The following is a 24,599-nucleotide window of genomic DNA, read 5'->3' as shown; positions in this document are numbered from 1 at the left end:
TCAAGTATCCAAGTATCTCAAGAATACATTGTACCTTCTCTATTTCTCAATTATAGTATGGTTTCTCAAATAGGACATTCTAACCAGTGTCTGCTCTATTGTGGCCAATACTCTAAAGGGTAGTTCAACCTTTTTTTCTGATACTTTCCTGATTTTTGTTGAGACTGAAGTAATGCAGAAGTTATGGACAAACCAGTTGCACAATGAGCCTCTGGGAGCAATTGAGAAATAAAATTGAATAGCAGTTTGATATTGTAGAAAGAGGTGGGTTTTGAGTCAGAAAGATCTTAGTTCCCGTACTTGCACAGTAACCTGGGACAAATTACTTCATTGTTTCTTTTGTGAAGTGTGATTTATATAACACTCCTCTCACCGAATAAAAAATTCCAGAAGAGTACCAGCCAATGAGCAGAGCTAAAGATTTTTGGGTTCAGTCAAACCTCATTTGCTACTCGGTCTGTCTCCTGTCATGGATCTTGTCTCTTGTTTTGCCACTTGTGTCTTCCCAGGCATCCTTAGCTTTCCTGTTGGCCCCATGGCTCTCCACTTGAGATGACCAATGTGTGCTTTCTTTTCAAAATGATGCCTTATGTTATGAACCTGCCTTCACCCTGCTCATGTACAAACCCTTGCTCTAACCAGATCTTGTTTTCCACAGTGGTTTTCAAGAAAACTGTGAGCTCCTTATGGGCAGAAACATGTCCTGTGTTTTATGTCTCTTTCCATCCACGGTGCTTACCTAGCAGTGTCTGGTACTCTGTAGATCTTTAATGATTATCTATTGAATGAGTATTCATCTGAATTTGGATTTAAGGATTTATGTGTTAACTCTCAAGAGTGTTTTTTTATTTTTTATTTTTTTTCATGTCAATGCCCTTTTGTTTCACCCGAAGATGTCTTGTGTTCCTACCAAGGCTTTTTACAGGTCCCCCATGGAATAAACTATTCACATCTCAAGGCTCTCCAGGCATTTTGTCTAATCACTCTCAGTATCTTCTTCTCCTTTGGTAGACTCTGATCTCTTACTTATCTTGGGATTCCTAGTGCTCAACATACTGAAGAAAGTGTTCAATAATCATTTTTTGAATTGAAGGGAGGGGGAAGGCTATGGTTAATCATTCTTATTGCTTTAAATTTCAGTTTGTATAAAGGAGAAGCCAGTTTAAAATGCACTTGAACAGTGAGTAAAAAGATGAAATGTGCAATAATTGAGTTCAGGGGATGAGAAAACGGAATAGGGTTTTTTTTTTAATGCTTTATTTATTATTTTTAAGAGAGAGAGAGAGAGAGAGTTTGAGCAGGGAAGGGGTAGACAGAGGGAGACACAGAATCCGAAGCAGGTTCCAGGCTCTGAGCTGTCAGCACAGAGCCCAACACAGGGCTCGAGTTCACGAACTGTGAGATCATGACCTGAGCTGAAGTCAGACGCTTATCTGACTGAGCCACCCAGGTGTCCCAAGATAGAATATGATGTCTCCAAAGTTTATGGCTGCATGTATAGTGGCCAATTTTGCCCTTTCTCTGGCTGCTTCTAGTCTCTGCTTGGTGCCAGCAGGAAACACACTAGAGGTGGCAGCACATTCCATGTAATTTAGTGTATTAGATATTAGAGATGATGCTCTTCCCTTATAACACACTACTCTCCATTGATGATGGGATTCCAGGGAGCATGGCAGACTCATGCAGATATTTATGCTTCTCAAAACACACTCAGAGGCCTCTGTGGAAAATGGCCCTGCTGAGAGAAGTCCACGGCCCTTCCTTATGTAACTCATTAAAAGAAGTATGTGGGTAACCAGAGATGCAATGCAAGGCAGAGAGGTGAATAAGGATCAGCTTCAGAATCTAACTGATGGTCTTGAAAATCTGTCACTTCACCCTTGCTATACCTTATAGCTTTGTATTGTTAGTAAATTTAATTACCATGCTTTTGATTCAAACTCTCAATTTAAAGATTGAGGTGTTTTTAAAAAGACTGGACTTTAAGAAGATATTTAACCTTTTCTTTGCCAGCATTTCTGAGAATTTTTTTATTTTATACTATATGGCCTTAGACTATCATGGAATCTATAGGCATTTCTTCCCTCTCAACTCCGTATTTAATACTTGAATGCCCATTTCCCATATGTCAACTTTGAAACACTGGACCAAACTAAACTCAAGCGAGTCTTGGAGGTGATTTTCCCAAGGATATCTGTTAGGGGCTGTATTGTTAATAGAAAGGTGGACGTATCCTCAGCCTTCCATAGCCCTTACTTTTGTTTCTCATTCACTGTGGGCTTGAAAGAATAAAAGTAAATATCTAGAAAGAAAAAAAAAAAAAAAGAATTTAGACTTGGGAAAAATTTTGTTCTAATATTTCTAGTTTGACTTTGGGAAAATAAGTTTTCAGACATTAAGTCATTTTGGGGTTTCGAGTCTTCTTCCAGTTATCCATCCATGTGTGGAATCAACACAGGCAAGAAAGGAAAGAATAGGGGCCTGATTACTTAATTTTTAAAAATAAAACTGATGAGACAGCAAATGATATTCAATCCTATTTAAAGAGGCTAAGCACAGACCTTAAAAAAAAAAAAAAAAAATCTTTACATCCCTTGCATTGGGATTGTGTGATATGGTTCCACAATTCAGGGAGATTGGAAATTACAGAACATCTGCAACGAAATTGGTTTTCTGTGGAAAACTGATGAATCACTTACTGCCAATGACTAGAAGGAAAAGCACTTGTTTATGCCCTTATGTAATGAATTTTTATGAGGTGAAGTTTGCTGTTTATAAAAAAATACACTTTAAGCTCCTGTAGATGTAAAATAATAGAATTCAGAATTCAGAGCAATGCATTACTGCAAAGACAGTCACTAGCAGAATATTATCTGCTTACAAAACACCAAAACAGGGCTATTACTTCTATAATGGAATTAAAAAAAAAATCTCATCTACCCAGTTGGATTCTAGAAGAAAAAGTATTTAAAGAGACATAGCTGAAATTGACAGCTCCAAAATTGCATGTATTTTCAATGAAAAGTTATTAATTCTCTTATTGTGCTCCTGAGTTCCAACTGTGTTTTCCCTCAAAGCAAGAATGCCACAGAACATTTTAAATTAAAAATGGCACTCCTAAGATACACGACAAAAGACAAACTGGGGGTGCTGTCCTCTCTACACTGTTAAAGAAGTGCCTGTAGAAATTTCCCCACAATAATTCCATTAGTTGCTCTGCTCAGTGTTTGTGAGGCGCTTCATGATCAAACCCCCAACTCTCTGGCCTTCTTTAAACACTTACTAAGCAACTGTATTGTGCTAGTCACTGTTTTTGGCTGCAGTGTCAAGAGAGAGAAAGAGACAGAGAGAGAGAGAGAGAGAGAGAGAGGGAAGAAAAGAGAGGAGAGGTGGGAGTGGGGACACGGGGGCACAGAGACACAGAGACAGAGAGAGGTAAGAGTCTGTCCTTACTGAGCTCATAGTCAATGTTGCTTTTGAGAGAGTTCTCTAGCTGACACTGAATAGTCTAGTAGGTTTGAGAAAGGGCACTAAGAAATATCACATGCAATATTGGATAGGGGGTGCTTGCTCTCAAAGAATGTATTTTTGTTCTTTGTATTTGGTCTGGAGCAAAGCATTTTTAAAGCAACTGACCATACTGTGGTATTTTATAATTTTTGTTGACTAAAAAGGCGCTCTTAGAATTTGGTGTGGATTTAAAAGGATAGAGGCTGTCAGGACAGGCATACTATTTCCTGAATGCTTAGTGAGATACGGTTGGTTATTAGGGAACCATCCTGGACACCTCTCAGGGCAGTAAACTCTGTTTCCACTAATTCACAATTTTGACTATTAAGATAAAGTCTCAACTGACGTTCAAGTTTGCAATGTCTTACTAGTAACCAACCCCCAAAAATACCTCAGAAATATCAGCATTTTTGTATCCATATCTGGGAGGAATATAGAATCTTGGGTCAGATCCTGGGTCTTGACTCTCAGTTGAAGAAACACAGGCATCTTCCAGGCTTAGGCGAATTGATAATATATTCATGTCAATTGTTTTGATCCGGTGTATGAGTTCTAGATATTTTAAAATAAGTAAACTACACTTATTTAAAAATACCATGCATTTATATAAAAATAGCAAATACTTTTGGAAAAGGGAGTGGGCACTTTTTACCTTTCTGTTGCCTATATACTTCTAGCTGGTTAAGAAATGTATATATTATGTGGAATCAAGTTTAATATTTAATTCAAAATGTATGAAATAATTCAGACTATTTCAAGTTATGGTTGGCCAGAAAGGCAGGATTTTACTGTCATGCAAACCAAATAAATAAACAAACAAACAAACAAAAAAAGAAACAGCTGATTTTGGTGTAATCAAGAAATATTATATGCTCAATGTAGAAAATTTGGGAAATAAAAGACAACGTAAAGATTAATGAATAGTTGAATTACCCTAAGACATTTATTGTAATATACATATGTGTCTGCTTATTAGCTCATGGTAAGTGTCTGTTTGTCTCATTTCAAGATACAGATATGGGTGTTGAGAGATCATATTTAATATCCAACTTCCTTCAGTATTACATTGTGTGCACTTTTCCCATTTAATATAATTTTGCACAAATTTTGCAAGGTACTTATATATGACATTGAATCAATTAAATGGCTATACTATTTTATTTATTTCCCTATTATTAAGCATTTTTGCTGCTTCCCATGTTTATTATGAATCATGCTATGGTGAAATTCATTTCAATAAGTCTATATCCAAATTCTTACCATTTCCTTGAGATAAATTCTAAAGTCGATGCATATAAACATGTCCACATCCATTTGATTTTAAAATCAGTTTTACTTAACAGATTTCAGTTTTATTGGCTCTGGAATATCAGCAATGGATGGGTTGAATCTGTTAGTGAGAAATTATTACTAATGAGAAGGAAAGTGAACTACCTATTGAATACCATGCTTTTGGATTTTCTGGCCTCAGGAGTTACCCGTATTATTAATCTTGTTTGAATTGTCCTAATTGCCACAAAACAACTCAAGGCAGTATTCGATGAAGGCCATTGGACAAAATGATAATGATGCTTACTTTCAAGAAAAATGACATTTTCAAATCATCAGCTTTTTCTCAAAAATATCAAGAGAAAACAAGTGACTACTTGGAAACATGAAGGCATAGTGTCTTATTTCACGATTTAATGCTTTTTGAAGCAATAAAAACCCCAGACATACAAGCGAAATACTTGTCAACTTACTTGTGATGAATATAAACGTGCTGTTATCTACTAGTTTTAGCTGGAGAGAACCATGGAGCATCAGTTCTATAGATAATATGGCCAACTGGTTTGGCTAAAAAATGTGTTTGGAATTGTTCTGTTGCTGAAAAGATCTTAATTCAGTAACACTTCACTTGTTAAGTGCTGTTAGGAAAAACAGCTTTTTGTTAAAAGCAAATGTTCTGAGTGAATTAAGTTTTTGCCTGTAAGTGCCAACATAACTTGAAGGCATCCTCAAATATAAGAATACTAATGTCCCTGCCTTCTTAACCAAATTATACAGAATATAAGGTATACTTGATGATCCAAGGTCATTTTCTTAAACTATTATAATTATTCATTTGGTCCTCAGAGCCTGTGTGTCCCTGCTCTGCCACCAGATTATAGGGTTTTTTTGTTTGTTGTTGTTCACTGATACAAGTTTTTTTGTTTTTTTTTTTTTAATTATTTATTACTGTGAACATGCTTGCTTTCATCAGTCTTCTCCCTCCCTCTTACCTGTTATTTTCTTCTGTTGTTGAAAGTTCATTAGAATTCTATTCAAAATAAAGCAGCTTCTAAATGGGGACTCAAGGAAATACCTCGAGTAGAGCTTTGCTGTGTGGAATCCATGAAAATGTATTTTGGTTTCCTACAGCTTTGTTTACTTCCAGGTTCCTGACCAGTTCAGATAGTGACACTGTTAATGTACCACAAACCTAATGGAAATAATAATAACTATTGTTCATACCAAATGATTATTTGCTGTAGACTCTGACTAGGTTTTCTGGCTTTTCCTCATACCTCTCCATAGATTAATGACAGGGATCCTTTAAAAATCTCAACTTGTAACTTCTCTGCTTAAAATCTTCCAGTGGCTTCCTCGTACTTGGAATAAATCCAGGTATTTTTTTCACTACGGCCTGCGTGGCCTGACCCTGGGCCCCCTCACCTCACTCACCTCCTACCCCTCTCTCTTGTCACTCTGTTTCTTACTGTTCCTCAACCAGGAATGGACTCTCATCTAGGAGCTTGGGCACTTGCCCTATCTTTATCCCAGCACCTGTCCCCTACTTGGCTTTTTCCCTCAGCTCATTCTGATGTCTTTTTAAACTTCAACTCCTCAGAGAGGCCTTCCATGAGTATTCAGTTTAAAACAGAATCCCTTGTCACTCTCCATTTCTTTTATACTTCAGAGTACTTCCAACATCTGAAACGATCTTCCATATGTCTTTATTGTCTATTATTCCTCCATGAATATAAACTCTATGAGAGCAGGGGTTTTTATTTATGAGTAAATCTCTGAATATAGAAGAATGCCTGTAGGGGCTTCGTAAGTAATTTTTAAAAGAATGATGTTATTTAATTCCCATCACAGTCCTAAAAGGTAGATATAACTGAATGTCCATTTCACAGGAAGCAAGCATTTCAAGCTGAATCTCAGAGGAGTTAAAGAACTGAGTTCTGAGGTGGGGGTTGTTGGGAGCAAGGATGCAGGACATGCCTTGGGTTAGTTTTGACTGGTACCTATTTTAGATATGATCACTGAAGCAACTGGATACATTATATACACAAGTAGCAAATCTGATTTGAGAACAAGTTACATGGGAGAGGAAAAACAATGTTAGTGTAAAAGTTTTCATCTTCCCAAGGGGAGATACTCACAGATGATAGTTAGGTTCTTGAGGCTAAAGCAGAAATACATCATGCAGCTAAATATGACCCAGTTATACTGCACCTTGAGCCCTAAGACCACTGGGGAACAGGAATAGAAGCACCAATGTTAAAGCAAGTCTCGTGGCAGTGCACAGCGAGGCAGGGACTGAATGGGGTTTGGGACTGTCAGAGCAACTTAGCCAGCAGGCCTAGGTCTCTGCAGTGAGCTGGAGTTCCCTGAAGCACTTGAGTGCACAAGTCAGTCCTAAACCCAATGGTTTTAAGTTGAACGGCTACCTGCCATTTGTGTGATGTCTGCATGCTTGCAAGCAAGAAAAACAAAAATGGAAAACTATGAAGGAAAACAATGGAGAGACAGTATTAGGTGTGGTAAACACTAGGCTGGACACCCAGCTCTTCCCAGGATGGATCTGTTGCCCAGCTGGAGGATGGGGTCAGCTCCTTTAGGGTCTGCCTCAGCTGCAGAGAGGCGCCATGCTCTAGGCCACACCCTTCCCAGAGAAGCCCATGGCCAGTGACCCAGAGGTGTAGGTAAGAAGGTCAGACTACTTCGGCCCAATCCAGGCCAAAGAACTTCAAAACCCCTGCAACATCTGCTTCTACAAAACCCGATCTGTGATTATTAGGTTTTGTTGTTCAGCTAACAGAATGTCTCTATTGGAGAGGTATGTTATCCAGTGATGAGCAAAACAGTCATACTCCCTGACTCCATGTGGGTAATCACTTAGTGAGGTGGGAGATGTTAAATAACAATAAAAAATTAAAAAAATACATTGTACTGCCATTAGTGTCTGGAAAAACACAAAACCCCATAATATTGACAACTCTATTAGTTAGCATATATGTAAAATACTATTTTCATGTTAAAATTATGATAGTACGGGCATCTACTCAGAACACACTTTACCAAAATAACACTGTAACCAAATTGTTATTATAACAAAATGTGTTGACTTTATTTATTTAATCCTTTCAAATCTGCAATCTAGTAAGTTAATCATTCAGTTATGTCCTCATCAACTTAGATCACCGGTAAAATTAAAAACTGCATGCAGACTTTTGGTAAAAAGGGCAAATGTAAACTCTAATAGGGATCTGTTGTTTTTACCTACCCCATGTCCACTATTCTTTCAAAGCCACTTCAGTTTCCTGTGGTGAACTGCCTACTCTCCTACTACGGGTCCATGTGACACACGTGAGGATGTCACCCACGTCTGAGTAATCAAGAGTAGTAGTTTTCTATCCTGGTTCACAAATGTGGACATAGTCCCAGGCAGACCAATGACAGTGAGTCCTAGACTTCGCGAGAACTATTAGGCAGGAAGCCCTCACTTCAGGCGGATCAGAAAGTTGGCAGAACATCAGCCTAGAGCTTCCGGTGGCCTTCATTTTGCCTGCGAATGAAGCCAAGCGAACCCCCTACAATCGGGTTTTAAAGAAAAGCTTAAAATTACAACTGGGGCATCAGATCCTAAGGTTTAAAACAACAGGGCTTTATCAATGTCAGATTATGATGTTACAACGCCATCTCTGAAAATAAATACACACTCACCCCAGAGTCTCCAAAATTGTTTTAGAATCTAACCTCTTTCCAGGAAGTAGCAAAATGAGAGAGCATTTTTAGTATACTGACAAAAACTGTCCACTCCTCTCAACACTAAAAATTGAATGCAATGATTTAGAGAAAGTAGTACATTATTGTTTACATAATGTATTTAGAATCATGTGGTTTCTAGTGATTAGAATTTAGTCATGCCTGGAAAGGAACAGAAGACAGTGGCAGAGAAGCACCTCCCCTCAGAAAAAAACACCTGAACGGTATGCTTAGCATGACTAATATTAAGGACTTAAAGACAATACAGTTTTCCTCAGAGGACACAGTCTTAGTTTCTAAAGAGCATTCACTTCTGACATCTCGATTCCCGACTTCAGTGGCTGCAGACTGTGTACCTCTGTGCCACACTTAGGGCACGTAAAGTACATGTCAAATAAGAAACTACTCTTAACACAGTAGTAACAGAAGATATGCTCACATCCTATGGTGTGAGGCATGGTGGGCCACTCTCCACACAGAGAACACTGTTTGCCGCTGGTGGCTAAGGCACTGTCACCGTTAGGAGCACCAATCAGAGGAATACGCCACGAGGATAACTTAGCTTTCAACTTCTGGATATTAATAAGTGGTAAGAGAAAAATCAGAAACTCAGCAAAACCATGCCAGAGAAGTTCCCTATTCATATACTCAAAGCCAACTTCACGCACGCTCTGGGGCTTGCAAAATACAGAACGGATGCCTAGGAGACGTTCTGTCAAGGTTGCAAACTTGCCCCTCTGAAGGAAAATCAGGAAGTTAATCAGCCCACCTAATTTCAAAAGTCCAACCATGACGTTCACACACTGCCTGGCTTTCCCAAATGACGCCAGATGACGGTTTCGAAAGAGGTCGTAGCAGCGCTCCTCCAGCCACGTGCCACCGATTGTACACACAGCATACCACAGCTTCTGATTCTTGCTCGGTGGCTGGTACCTCTGCTTCGGGGAAAAGTCGTTTTTGTACTGTATATTCAAAACGGACTGTCCCACGGTGGCATTTTTCGAGTAGATGGTGAAGCGCCACAAGAAGAGCCACAGGAATGCTTTCGCCTCTGGTTCAAAGTGGGCCAACAGCCCTGGCTTAAATCCATGAAAGCACTGAGTAAACTGGGACCAGACCAGCTGCTCCAGGGCCTTGTTTAGTTCAAGTGCATCCAACTGACTTATTCTTAGCACTCTGTTTGTCCTCTTTGTCTTCTCTTCTCTGGAAGCCATGTCTTCTCTGAAGGTCTCTAGGGTAAAGTACAATTAGGGAACATCAGACGTTTGTGAGCTCATACCATCTCCTCAACTTACATGTCTACGACTGTGGTACACCAATGACCCAAGACACACAGACGGGGCTGGCAGGTGTCAGAGAGCAGTGAGCGATCACCTCTTACTGCAACCTTCTTCCTTCTCTTTCTTTTACTTTCTCCTTTTGTTCTTTTCCTTGCTTGTCTTTCTTTTCATTTCCTTTTTTTTTTCCCCCTCCTTTTTTGACCCTTCATTAAAGGAATAACTGGGGTAGCAAGTTGCACCTTTTTCTCCACAAATTACCTCCAAGTATTCTCCTTGGTCAGATATTTTAGCAGAGATCATAAAATCCTGATGCTAACAGTGATGACGCTAAATAATAACATGAGTAATGGACAAATACATGAACTTAATAAATACAGTGAACTCTATGGAACATTCCAAGGAATGTAAGTCAAGACCCCAGTTTAATTGCCAGCACTTCTACTAACTCCAAAGGTATATTTTTTAACAAGTCATTTAATCTTTCTGAAATATGTTTTATGTCCATAAAGGAAGTTAGGAGAAAAAATTAAAATGCACAATCAGGGTTTATTATGCTATCACACTACTGTAGAAGATACATACTAGCACAAAGCAACATGAATACAGAAATGCTGTTAAGATATTAAGAAGGTACACATCATACAGCTTTTTCTTTTTAACATTTATTTTTGAAAGGGAGAGAAGGAGAGAGAGCATGAGCAGGGGAGGGGTAGAGAGTGGGTGGAAGAGGATCTGAAGCAGACTGCCGATAGCAGTGAGCCTAACATAGGGCTCTAAATCGCGAACCATGAGACCATGGCCTGAGCCAGTCAGACAGTCAACCAACTGAGCCACTCAGGAGCCCCCATACAGTTTTCTAAGAAAACTATGATGTAAAAATATATACTAGGACCATTTCACAAATACACTAAAGAATCATATAGGTGCTAAGGGGACAAAAGTCCCCTTAGCAGGATTAGGGGGACAGAAATAGAAAAAACTGACTAGTAGTTAATTAGGTATGACTGGCTTATTAAATGCCTATTATGTACAAGCCACCCAGTGGCTGCTGTTGTCAAGGAATGTACAGACCAGTTTAGATATTTTACTTACTGTTAAAGAACTGGTAAATCCAAACTATGACAAGCAATCTATTTAAACTCAGTTTCTAAAATGGGCCCTGAACACATGGAGCTTGATCATGAATGATCGCTGGGCCTTCAAAAAGCCTGGCGTACTAACAGAACACTAAGTTACAGAGGGAGGCAGGTGTCCCACTGAAATTCACTGTCACCAATGGTGTGGCAGTGGTGATCTTGGACAAGTTGTTTCACCTAATCTCTGCTTTATTTTTTTCACTTACAAAACTGAGGGCTGAGATAAACTGACCTCTGAAGTCCTTTCAAATTCTATTTATGACTTTTACTAAAAAGATATTACATGTAATTTGCTAGGAGTTAAAGAACTGAAAGTACATCCTATAATAGAGTTTGCACCTCTTGAAAGAGGGAATATCTTTGACAATGAAAGAGGTTTGTTTGTTTTGACAATTAAAGAGGTTTTTAAGAGGGATGTTTTTAAATTACTCACAGATCCTAGATGACTCAGTGGCAGACTGCATGCTTTACAAGTTCAGGTACAGAAAACAAAAGTGCCTATTAAATAACAGGTTGTTTAGTGCTGCTTTCCTCCCAAACCAGACATTTGACAGGAATACTTCTATCCCATAAATGTCATCTGCCTTCTGGGGTGATCTCACCTTTGCCCACTTCCTGCAGCTCCCTCAAAATTCCACAGCCCAGAGCTATGGCAGTGGGGATTTTGCTGCAAATTCTGTAAAATCCTTGCCTCATACTAGCCAGGAACTACAGGAAAAGAAGGAGGTTAGGACAGAGTTCCCTTTCTTCTCTCTATAAATCGCATCAATCTTCAAGGTCTGCTCTTTGCCCCAAATATTTTTTTAATCCATTCACTACTCTTTCCCCTGCAAGCCTCTTCCTAAATTCTGGATGCCCTTATCTCTCTGCTGGATTACATCTAATTGGTCTATCCTACCTTTTAGCTTTTTCAGTGCATTCCCCACACTAAAGTCTTCTGAACACACAATCTTATGACCCGCAGTCATAAGGTGCCCCCTTCTCTAGTTCCCTAGTAAACATTTATGGTCTGTTCCCTCCATCTGGAACAGTATGTTCCTGTTCTTTAATTGAAAAACTCAGTTTTCAGTTTTTAAGTACTAAATTTTTAATTAATAGCGTAGGCATAACTTCCTCCTGACTCCTCAAATTTGGGTTGGTGCCTCTTCTAGTTGTTCCCTTAGCACTCTGTTCTTTCACCTTCTTGGCCTTTATGTACTATACACACACTACTTTAAAACTATTTCCTCCACTAGAGGATAAAGCCTGTTGCAAAGACTGAATCTTGTCACAGCTGAATCTTCACAACTTGCACAGTGCCCGGTACACAGGATGTAAGCTACACATGCTAGATGAATAGGATAAAGTCAGGGGTAGGTGAAGGATAGAAAAGACAAATTCCTACCCATTAGCCTTCAAAATGATTTCAAATAGCCATATCCAGATTGTTGATTATTACTTATTTCAACATGGTTGTTGTACATCTGCTATTTGCCAGTTAATGTGTCAGAGCTTGTGATGTAATGGTAGAACTGACACAGTCTCAACCCTTGCGGAGACTACAATGTAGTGTGGTGGGGGGCGGGGAAGAATGCACTATATAAAATAATAAACAGGCAATAATAGGTGCAACGAGGGATACGCAAGGGGAAATTCAAGGCATTATTCTTAACACTAGACCTCAGGAGGTCGGAGAAGGCTTCGTGGAGAGGTACTATCTAAGTGGCTACCTGAAGGACTAGCAGTGTCAGATTGGTAGAGAACGGTGAGAATGGCATTCCAAGGAAAGGGTGAGCAGCTGCAAGGCCTGAAGGTGCAAGGACAACAGGCTGGAAAGGAAACAGGAGACCAGTGGTAAAGCCCCTAATAGCCAAGTTGGGGAAGCTGTATTTTATCAACATTATTTTATGTTCATGTTTATTTTATGTCACTGGAGAGTTTTTAGAAAAGAACTAATCAAATGTGCATTTGTGACAGCCTGTTCTGGCCATATTCACAATAGATTTGAGGGTGAAAAGACTTGAGGCTTAGAGACCAGTTAAGATGACTGTTAAATGATTATTAAAGTGATCAATGAGAAAATAATGATGGTCTAAATTATAAAGATATCAGCAGGGCTGGAGAAAAATAGGTATCTTTAAAGCTACGAAGAGGCAGAATTGACACGATTTAGGGAGAAATAAGCCAAGAATAACTGAACTGAGTGGATGATAACCCAATTTGCTGAAATAGGAAACACAAGCAGTGATACAGGTTTGAAGGGAAAGGTAATGACCACAGTAGTTTTAGAGATCTGAGGCTCCAATGAGACAGCTAGAGTTTGTAGGCAGGTGTGTGGAGATATAGGAGAGAAAATCTGAGTGTAGATTTTGAATGTGGGGTCCCTCTCCTAGGACTAATCTATTTTAAATCTACCTGCTCTACCTAAATGCTAAGATCAGGAAGGCAGTGAACTAAACAAGATCAGTAGATCCTGTCCATTTACAACATACTCAGCTTTCTTTGTAACAACATAATCTTACTGTCCTAGTTTTCCCGTTCCAGCTACCATGGCTGTTCAATGGTTATGTTCACTGACATCACACACATCTGTGGGCTTTCAATCTTCCTATACTGTGGTCTTCACATCAGTCCTGTAGTCTCACTGTTCTTCTCTGCTAGTGGTTTCCACACTTGAGTGTTTATCATGATTGCTTGTACTTCTTAGACTACAGTGTCTCAGTTCCAGAGTTTCCGATTCAGTAGGCCTGGAACGAGAGCCAAGAATTTGCATTTCTAACCAGTTTCCTGGTGATGTTGAGAACGAGTGGGCTGGTCCATTCCAAAGCAAACTTCGTGATTTTTCTGGCACATCTATCATCCATATGGCGCCGTGCTGCCTGCCTGCCCTTTCACTCATTTCTGTTTAGTTCTCATTTCTACATCCACAGTGGATATTAGAAATCCTGCACGGTCTTTGGCTTTCCCTTTCTTTGGTTAAAGTAGACCTTGTGAGAATAGAGATCACACACTCTTATGACCATCGATATATCCTAGACCTGCTAGGTGCTTGGGATGCAGAGATAAAAAAACCATCCTAGGGTGCCTGGGTGGCTCAGTTGGTTAAGTGTCCAACTCTTGATTTCGGCGGAGGTCATGATCTCACGGTTTGTGGGTTCAACCCCTGCATTGGGCTCTGTGCTGACAGTGAGGAGCCTGCTTGGGATTCATTCATTCTCTCTCCCCCTCTCTCTCTCTCCCAAAATAAAAAAATAAACTTAAAAAAAAAATTTTTTTTTTTTAAATCCTTATTCTCACTTCAGGACCCTAACCAAGGTCTAGCAAGGGTGGCAAGCAAGTAAACAGACAACTAGGTTAGGAACAGAGGTATATGATATCACAGGTCCTCAAAGAGAATATATATAACACTTCGAAGTTATCTCAGTAGAAAAAGAATTCCAAAATTCATGCAAAAAATCATCAGTAAGATTTTTTTCACTTTTTTCTGCAGTTTACAAATTTTCTAACTTACATCAGTTATGTAATTGAGGAAAGAAACTAGAACTTTAAAAAAAAAAAACCCGTAAGCAAAACCAAAAGTGTATTTGCCTACACTTACCAAATCACCGGTTTCTCACCTCATCATTACCTCTGGAATAAAGTACAAACTTCTCAGACCTAACCTAGTCAATTGTGTCTCCAGCTCTTTAATTCCATGCCATCCTTCAGTCCTGACTCTGTGCCTTTTCTCAGGCCCCTAAACACTTACCTTTTCTCCCAACTATCCCCGCTGCCCTCAACTCTCTGCCCTTCACATTCCAACTCTATTTCAACATTTTTTTGTGAAACTTTCAAAACTATCTCCAACTCCTATTATCACCACCTTCAACTCTGGCAGCGATGGTCTGTGCCACTCACTTGAGCCCTCAACCACCTGTCCTGTAATTTCAGTCATGTCAGTGCATCTTCTTTCCCTGAACCAGTTAAGGAAAAGTGCCTTATCTTATACTTTTTGCTCAAAGCACCCACCACCTACAAAGCGACTGATTTCTAGCTAAGTTTTCCTCATGCAAAATTCTACAATCATCCATGGTATGTGGGCATATGGCAAATGTGACTACTATAATAGTGGCTAAACTCTGCATCTTCCCCAGATTTCACCTTCTGTGGTCAGCAAGATAAGGGAAGCTCTCTTATTGTCAAATAACCCTTGAAAAGCTCTGACCTTACTGTACATGGATATAAGTCCACACTACCAGTTCCCTCCTCTTACGTCTCTCACACCCCCAAAACTGGACTGGATCGATTATTTTTTTCAGTTGAGTATCAGATGAAATCTATGGCTTACGTTGGAGGACCGGTTGTGCCCATTTATGTAGCTTTAAATACTAGAATCATCATCAGTTCTGCATTGTGGTTGATGAGTACGTTATTAATTATAGAGTTTACCACAAAGATGGGCTCATTGTAGCTGTTCAATAAATATTTGTTGAATCTATGTGCAATGGAATGAGTAGCTTGGTAGTTAATGAGTGTACTGACTGAATACTGTAGGAAAGCATCTAGATGAACTGGATGGTGAAGGGAGCCTTCTCTGTTCAGGTTCCTTACTTATATTTAGTGAAAAACTGGTCAGAGGGAGTGGTTTCTCAGAAGAATCATCTATTTCAAATACCTCATTTCTGGAGGAATCATACTTAACATTTAGCAAAGACAGGAATTTTTAATGGCTGCCAGAAAAGGAGACTTAACACACTCTCTAACCAATCCAATATTTAACAATCCTTATTATCGAAAAATTCTTTCTTATCCCTTCTGTTACAGTTTAACTTTTTTTTTCCCCTTTCCTCTTTTTCTCCCCAGGCCTGGCCTCATTGTAGATTAAGAACAGCTGGGCTCGATCTCCTCCCTACGTAATGGACCAAAAGACTATCATTAAACTGTTCTTCAGCCTTTGCTTTTCCAGATGAATAATTTCTCTATTTTTTTTGTTTTAGGTTTTACTTTCCAACATTTTAGTCATTTTTGTGACTTCTTTTAGTTGTAAACATAGAACAGACACTGTCCGTTACACACCATAGTAAGTTCAAGTGGAATACCCCTCCCTATGCTCTACATTCCTATTTAGGCAACTGTGACAGAGTAGAAAAAAGCAGATTTAAAACCAATCAGACCTGAGCTCAAGTTCCAGCTTTGTCACTTACTTGCTATGTGATCTTAAAAAAAAAAAGTCATTACCCTCGGATTCTTCACAAAGTTGGAAATAACAGCTACCACACAAAGTTGTTGAGATTAAACCAGATAATGTTATGAAAGTGGTTTGGAAACTGGAAAGTATTATTATTACTATATTATTGCTTCTTTGGCTAGGGATGGGCATAAGAAGAAAAAGACTCTGAGTTGTTTTTGGCAAATTTATTTCAAAAGACTGAAATCTTCATTATTACTCATACTAATGCCTCAATCAACCTGTGGTAAAGGGATTTTTTTTTTTTCCCAGGAAATACTGACTACAAAATTAAAATATAATTGTGGCAGTTAAATAGTGAACCTGACATCACTATGATGTGTACATGTATGGGGGCTAGGCGAGAAGGGGCAGGGACATGGTTCAGTGGAACTCATCACACTCTTGTATCTTATCTAAAAGGAGATGATGGAGGAGGAATTCTGAGAGAATGGGGATGGGTCCCAGCAGGACCCTCTCCCTTGGTTATTTAACCCTCATCAATATGGTAATGCCTGTCATTTGGAAGTAAGAAAACTTCAGGAATGCACACTGATTATCTGACCCTAGGGTGCTTTGCTGAATAGGACATGGTACAGGCAGTCCAGATGGGCATCCAACCTTAGTTCATCACCAACATGTGACATTCCATTCCTCTTCCTTTTGTTTCCCTTTTTGAGCAGATACAGTTATTCTAGAATGTTGGCTTTAGAGAAGGGGAAGGCCCTGGAGTAGAAGAAACTGATAAAACAGAAATAACTAGAAATTCAATTAATCTGACTATAGAATGAATCCTCTTCCCTCCACTGCTGTACAACAATAATTGTTCATAACAGGTGTGAAGCATTGCAAAATGTCATAAATACCTGTAAAAGTCACATAAAGTTATTCTCAATATAATGTAAGGAGAGTGTTTTAGTGAATCCTAATTCTCTGACAAGTGGCTCAATTTAACCAACATTTTTTGAGCACTTACCAAATGCCAGGCAATTTCCTAGGTACCAGGAATTCAATCCAAAAATTTAACTCTCAGTTAACTTCCTTTTAGTCAATCATTTTTAAAGAAATAGGATGCTACTATGATCAGGACTAGCCATTGATCTCTGAAGCAAAGAATGAATCTTGACATGTGAAGGATCACAAAACTCTCCAGGCAGAAAAGAAAAAAAGGTCATTTAAGACACAAGAACAGGTTGTGTGCAAACCCCAGAAATGTGCAAGCCATGAAACATGGCCATAGTTTATCTGGGAGATATTGGGATGGGTTCCAACGTGAGCTGCATCCGTGGTTATTTAATTCCCATCACTGTGCTGTGCTTGTTACCTACAAGCAAAGAATCAAATCATGTGCTGTGACTAAGCACAACAAGTTGACAGGACAGACTGGCTGAAGAGTTAACCCACTGCAAAAAGCCCACTTTAAGGAAACTGCAATGATTTCATAAACATGAATAATCATTGAAGAGAAGAGACATAACAAGATATATTTTTAAAAGATTACTCTGATAGCAGAATTCAATAAGACTGAAGAAAATGAAGGCTGCAGTTCATGAAGACCAGTTCTAGGACTCCTACAACAATGCAAGGCACTTAACTGAGGTGTTAATAACTTTCTGAACAACTTAAAGTAATGAACTAAAGTAATGAAAGTTAAGAACTAATGAAAATCAAAAGAAGATTATAGCACCCCTGCATTTTTGAATCAAAAAACCCCAATCCTTTTTTGGTAAACCAATACCTTCCTGACTCTGGTATAGTGATTGCCATCCACTCCTAACTAATAGCCAGTCTATTTCAGGAATTTAATTTAAGTAAGGTTTAACAATCCCCATATTATTGGGTTTTGTAGTTTAGTATCTACGTTCTCAAAAGTAGGCTCCAACTTGAATAGTTTAAAAAAAAGTACAAAACAATCTTTTTTTTTTTTTTTTTTTTAAAGCTGGGATTGTTCAGCATTGAAACAAACACCATCAGATTTAATTCAAATTGATTTTTCCAAAATGCTAAAAACAGGCAATACCTTTTCCTATTCTACATGAAATTTCATTCTTCTAATACACAATTCTATAACTCCCTTCCCAATCCCCACCTCCCAAACCATACTAATTTAAGATCTAAAGGGCCAACCAGGGGGATATATTTATGGTCATGCAAAGAGACTTTTAAAAATAATTAGAAGTATAATTGGCACTAAACAATATGTGTCTAGTGAAGGACACTACTATGTTAAGAGTATGTGAAAAAGACGCTCAAGGCAAAGTATAGCATCTACAGGTTAGTGTGATTAACCTGTCACATACAAATGTTTAAGACAAAATGATCTAAAAAAAAAAAGACAAAATGATCTAACACTAAAAACTATTAAAAAGGTCTCCTGCTAACATTTTATCACTAGACAAGTCACACTGCTTTTCTTTCACAGAAAAAAGAAAAAAACCCGAAATTCATTTACTAAGAGCTTATCCCTTAAATAACTACTCTTTTCCTTTTATGCTTTCCATTCCCCCAAATAAAACTTTGCATCTATATCACATTCCAAACCCAAATCAAATGATTGCATCTCACTAAAGAAGGAAGAATTTTCCAGGATGTATTTCAGAGCTTTCATTGAGTATAGTACAAATTATGAATGAATATATTTTATTTAAAACATGTTATTGACAGAAATCTATCAATAATAATGTGGGTATTGTCAAGGGCTTGTCAATATTAATGTAATTATGATTAAGGGGATAACATGGATTTTTAGCTATAATACCAAGTAACATCTCCTACATTGCTGCTATCAATATACACATTATTATTGACCTGTTCCGAGACTCTCAGTACTAGATGTATTACCATTAGGCATATTTGTCAATGCATGCTGCCTACAAAAATTCTACATTTAAATTTACAGTCCTGTAAACTCTGTCAGCAGAAACATGTGATTCCCAAGTAATCTCTAAGGTATCAAACCATCTGTGCAACCACTGCCAGGCCATCCTTTCCCAGATCCACAACAATCAACTAATTTTTAGTATGACAATGTCACTGCCACTCTATCCCAAAGGTTCTAGTAATCAAAATGGATGAGACAATACATTCATTTTTCCTTTTAGGTTTGAAAAAATTTTAAATGAATGGTTTCATATTATGAGGTTATGTGAATAAAGTCCTATAACTGGAGATCTTAAGCTTTGAACCTACACCTTACTATTTTATTTCCTTTGTGTAGTCAGATAGATTTACTGTCCATTGTATTGAAATCAATACTAATAAGTGGGACATGCATCAAAGAGGGATTTAACAGGACACCGATTCCCAGAGCACATTTCAAACACAAGCAAAAGAGAAAAAGCTATGACTGAGATCCATTAGGACACTGCGACCTCTGGCACTGTGAATAGGCCTAGAAGTCAACAACAAGAAGTTCAAATCCCACTTCTGCCACAGGCTTGCTAAATGACTTGTCACTATTCTGTTGTTCCTCTCTTTCATCAAATATAAACTAAGTTTCAATAGTTTATAGATATCCAATGCTACAAATTCCATTTGTACTCTTTGGGGTATGGACAAGACATGTGAAATTTTAAAATTCTGTTGTGGACACTAAATTCTTCTAAATTACTTTTAAATGTAACCCTCATCAAAATCCAAACAGGATTTTTCTTTTGGGGAGTGGTAGTGAGTACTCAACAAAATGTTTCTAAAATGTATCTGAAGGATAAACTCCAAAATAGCATAAATTGCTCAAAAAGATGAACAACTTGCCCTAGCAGATGAGAATATATATATATATACATATATATGTATATATACACACACTATATATATATACATATATGCTATATATACATATATATACATATTATACATTACACACACATATATATATATATATATATTTTTTTTAATTCAGAAAGAAAAGGAAACTCAACTCAAATACTACAATCTTCAAGACTACAGTGAGTCTTAACACAATTGAGCATTCTCCCTATTATATTTATGATGTACTTATTCAAGTACCTAAAACAAACAGAAAAGTTTCCCTCTGGTTTTTTCAAACCTTAAAACAGAATTTCCAATACGTTGGCCTAGCTTTACAAATACATTTTTAAGAGAAAAGCATGGCACTCATAATCTTTTCTTTCAGAAAGTTGATACTTCTGAGTCTTTAAGAGAGAAAGCATGTTGTGAAAATAAAGAGCAGATGTTTGACTGAATATGGGGAAAGAGAGTTCAACTGGTTCTGATTAGTTCTGTATTTTAGCCCAGGTTCATCAACAGGCTGTGTGCCTCTGGACAAGTCATTTTACCACACTATACTCTCTAGCAGTTAAAAGATATAAGAATCAATTTAAAAAATTAACTATGAAAAGTTTACCTATTTAGAATCCTCATAGGGACTGTTTTAGGAAAGTTTGGAAGAGGAAGAAAAAAAAAAAAAAGGACAGCCGTTTCCAACTGCGGAAATGGTAATGTTGGACATGAGTATGAAAAAGGCTAGAGAAAGTAGAGAAATCAAAACAGAACATGTGAGACAAAGACACTATCATAGAGAAAAAAAACAGCAAAGCATTATGGAAGATACTCCCTACCAATTTATGAGTTTACGACTGTAGTAAATATATACCATTTACCAGTTATCAAGTGCTAATAAGGAACTATCATGGCTAAGTATCCTTTGAAAAAATAAATATTAAATAACTTCATCCTTGCAATATTAATCAAAGAGGTTCTTTTATCATTTATGTTTTAAAACAAGGAAACTGAAGCACAGAGAGAAAGAGATTTGCTGACTTGTGTAAAATCACACACCTAGAAGTGGCAGAACCATGCTCTGAACTAGTGTCTTCGACTGACAAGGTGGTGACGGGCCTAAAAGATGAACATAAACACTTCAGGAGCACAACACGACATACAAATAGGGCTATTTTAAAGGCTAAGCACTATTAAGAGTGTAGGCATGAACTACAGCAGAAATTACAATCCAAGGATAAACAAAGAGCCACATGAAACACATGAAGCAACTAGGTCTTTAGTATGCTATAAAATTAGAAAAAGGCTTTAGAACCTAAGAAGAGAATTTTAAATGACTTTCATATTACTGGCATACATGTTTAATTGCATATTTTATGGCATTCAAGACAATATGGAAATATCCACAAAGCAGAAGAGGTATTGTTAGCGATGGAAAAGGAAGAAGTATCACGTGATACATTATTATGTGCAAGGCATTATGTTTTCTTTACATTATCTCATATAATCCTTATCACACAGTAAGTACTATCACGTCCATTTTAAGAAGACAAAAGTTAGGCTTGAGAAGATTAAGCACCTGTTTAAGGTCAGACTGACAATCAGGAAATTTCTGGTAAACACTAGAGAAACTGTGGAACACACAAAGGGAGTTAGTAAGTAGTATGGATTCAATCCCGCAGAGCTCAAAGCTAATTTTTTTCCCCTCATGATCATTCACAAGACCAGACTGCTAGTCAAGCTCTCAGGACTGTAAAATGGGGAAAGAAAGTAAAGGAACGTGGTAAAGTTGCCTGTGTTGCCTGGGATGCATCTTGTCTACATTCTCTCTCCCTGACCCTGTACATGTGGTCAGAGAACCATTCAAAGAGACTGAAAGTCAAATCTGAACAAAGGGAATATGTGGGTGAAAAAAATGAGGCGTGAACATTCATTTAACTGTTATGAACACACACTATATGCAAAGTAGAGGCAATGCCAATTCATCTATTACTAGAAGGGAACGGTTATGCATAATCAAAACAGAACTACTCTACAGCTCTTGGGTATTTTTGTTTTAACCGTAAGAGGAAAACACAGATTGGATGGAATTTTATCTCACCTTATTGACAGGCAGTTAAGAAGGAAGAGCTCTGAAAAAAAAAAAAAAAGGAAAATATATTAAAAGAATAGAAAGCAACACAGAAAAGGGCATTTTGATTTTATAGACGGTAAAGGTTGAAAAGTTGATAAACAGTGCACAATGGGAAGGAGAGTGTGTGCTAGACATCTTTTCCCTGCCTCCACCTCCATGTAGAGAAATGACAGTGCTGGTATTTGCAGTGCCAGGATTACATGGGGCAAATGGAGCAGGACAGAGCTTTTCTCCAGAGGTTTCTTCCACATTCCAAAGGAACTGAAGAGGAACATGGAATGTTTAGAAACTGCTGTCATTTCACAGGAAAGAGATAAAGGGGACATCCAATTTGCTTCTAAGTTGCCCAAGATAATCAAGGGAGGAAAAAAAGGAGCAAGTGATTCAGAGCAGAATTTTGTCCAGAAATAAAGATTGTGCATATGCCATACACTTCCTTGTGCAACAGGAACCTGAGCACAGTGGAGTGCAAGAGAGAAAGACACTTTAAAATGACGTGACGCTCTGAGGAAAACACGGGGCTAGGACTCAAAACATAAATTTATTCATAAAAATTTGGTATTAAAATACAAGGGTAGGATGAAGAGAGAAAAATAAAGAATTATGATTCTGATCATGAAGAATTAAATGTGAAATTTGTACTTACTAAACAATGAGACAACACAGAGGTTCGAGGCTTTCAGTAATGAATTAACCATGAATTTATCTTTTACTATTTAAAAAACTGTACAAATCGAATGAATGCACATTGGATACAAATGAATAACTACCCTAAGAAACAGAATCTTAATGCTAGAAGGAAACACAGATCATCTCCTCAAAGACATGAATTTAATTTTCTTAACAGAAAACACTTTTTCAAGCAACACATAAAATAGCTGCTCTTGTAAAATATGGCTGAGAGTCGGCTTGCTTTGTTTCTCCCCTGTGTGGTTCCAGGAAATTTCTACAGGAATTCTACAGAACAGATTTAAAACCACAGATTGACTGACACTCCTAATTTCTAAAAATGAAGAGAATAAGACCACAAGATAGGGTGGGTCGAACAAAACCAGAGTCAGGACTAGCATTCAATTCTTTTGACTTAGTCTAGCATTCTCTTTACTATGTCCTGTTATTTCCATTTTCTTCCTTTTTTTTAAGGGGGGGGAATACAGATATAGATATAGATACAGACACATATTATATATTACATATGTATCTATCATATGTATCTATATTATATATATATGTAATATATACTCCGTATATATAAAAGCCCTTTTTTTGACTTTGTAAATAATTCCATTACCTCTTTTCTTTGCAATCTCCTTCTGACTCAAGATCATTAAACTCTAATGTTTCTGGATACAAGTAATTGAAAATATGGGCAGATCAGAGAGAAGATAAAGTGAAAAAGAAGTCAGCCATCCCAAGTTTATTTTTTTCAGGTTTAACTAAAGTTAACGTATTAGGGGAAGATGTTTAGACTGCAAATTGTAGTGTGGATAAAGTCTCAATCTCCCTGTAACTGCTTGTAATTGTTAAGGTAAAAAATTCTCAAGGGGCATCAAGACTACCAGAACGTGTTAGATGTGAACAGTCAACAACACAACTTGGTCTCGTGAAAAGCCCTTTCACTAAATGTGATGTTTTAGAAAATGGGACCTAAAGAAATAAGTAAAGAAACAATGACTTTTATTTTAAAATACCAGAAGAAAAATGTCAATTATTCTCACAGTTATCAGAAATCAATGTTAAATATAAGAAACTCATTGCAAGCAATTACGCAAGAACATTCGCGACAGCTCTTCCTCAAGAAAATTAAAACTAGTTCTAAGTTCACAGGCTTTCAAAAATGTTAGAAACTTAGGCATACTCAACTTATTTTTGTACCAAATATAACACTTTACATGAGCCATCCGATATTAAGTAGTTTGAACACTGCATAATTCTTAAGCCATTCATAAGGAATTAAACCTCACCAACGCCAAATGCGCGGTGATTTCGAAGTGTCTTAGTCACCTCGAGGAAGGCACAGGAACTCAAGTCTAGCAGTGTTTTTATTTTATTTTTTTTCTTTTTAATGGTGCGATTCTAAGATCATTTTTAGGAGCTCGGGATTGCTTCATTGCCTTTCCCAAAAATCACACTTTGATTTGCTTTTTCCAGGAAGACAGGAAGCCAATAAACGGGGAAACTGAAGCTAAGGGCGACAGCGACAAGGTCGTGAAACTCCACGCCCTCCCAGCTGTAACCAAGACCTCCGGTTTGCACTCCGGTTCTCTCCGGCAGACACTGACCTTACGAGTCTGAGAAACGCCCCCGTTCCACGTAACTTTTTCTGAAACATTCTCTGGGAAGCCTGACTTCTGCTAGCAGAACCTGGATTACCCAGGCTTCCGGAACTCGCGGGCTTCCGGAGCGACGCAGGACCCGGAAGTGTCTGAGAAAAAAGAGGAAATTAAACAAGGAGAACTAAGCTTTAGAGCGGTGCGGAAGGCCGGGGAGGGCCCAGCAACAGCGAACGCCGGCGAACCGAAGGGCCGAAGGGCCGAAGGGCCGAAGAGCCGAAGAGCCGAAGAAGACACCCGCGCGCGGTGATTGGTCGGCTGGCCATT

The 24,599-nt window shown here is 38.1% G+C and overlaps 1 protein-coding gene across 2 annotated transcripts; it reads right to left on the bottom strand.

The window, feature by feature from the left end:
• Window positions 1-4,376: 4,376 nt before the first annotated feature.
• On the bottom strand, window positions 4,377-24,565 carry PEX2 (peroxisomal biogenesis factor 2). Of its 2 annotated transcripts, XM_049633230.1 has the most exons (3): window positions 24,282-24,565; window positions 21,967-21,997; window positions 4,377-9,754 (listed from the first exon to the last, which is right to left on the bottom strand). In XM_049633230.1, the coding sequence occupies exon 3, from the start codon at window positions 9,735-9,737 to the stop codon at window positions 8,820-8,822; it is 918 nt and encodes a 305-aa protein (XP_049489187.1). In that variant the 5' UTR covers window positions 9,738-9,754; window positions 21,967-21,997; window positions 24,282-24,565; the 3' UTR covers window positions 4,377-8,819. The 2 variants fall into 2 exon arrangements, with proteins under 2 accessions (XP_049489187.1, XP_049489186.1); XM_049633229.1 differs by lacking the exon at window positions 21,967-21,997.
• Between the last annotated feature and the right edge of the window lie 34 nt (window positions 24,566-24,599).

This window comes from Panthera uncia, chromosome F2 (genome assembly GCF_023721935.1).
Source record: "Panthera uncia isolate 11264 chromosome F2, Puncia_PCG_1.0, whole genome shotgun sequence".
Taxonomy (NCBI): domain Eukaryota; kingdom Metazoa; phylum Chordata; class Mammalia; order Carnivora; family Felidae; genus Panthera; species Panthera uncia.
Note: the sequence above shows the minus strand (reverse complement) of the source record. Positions and strands in the feature narration are given on the sequence as shown.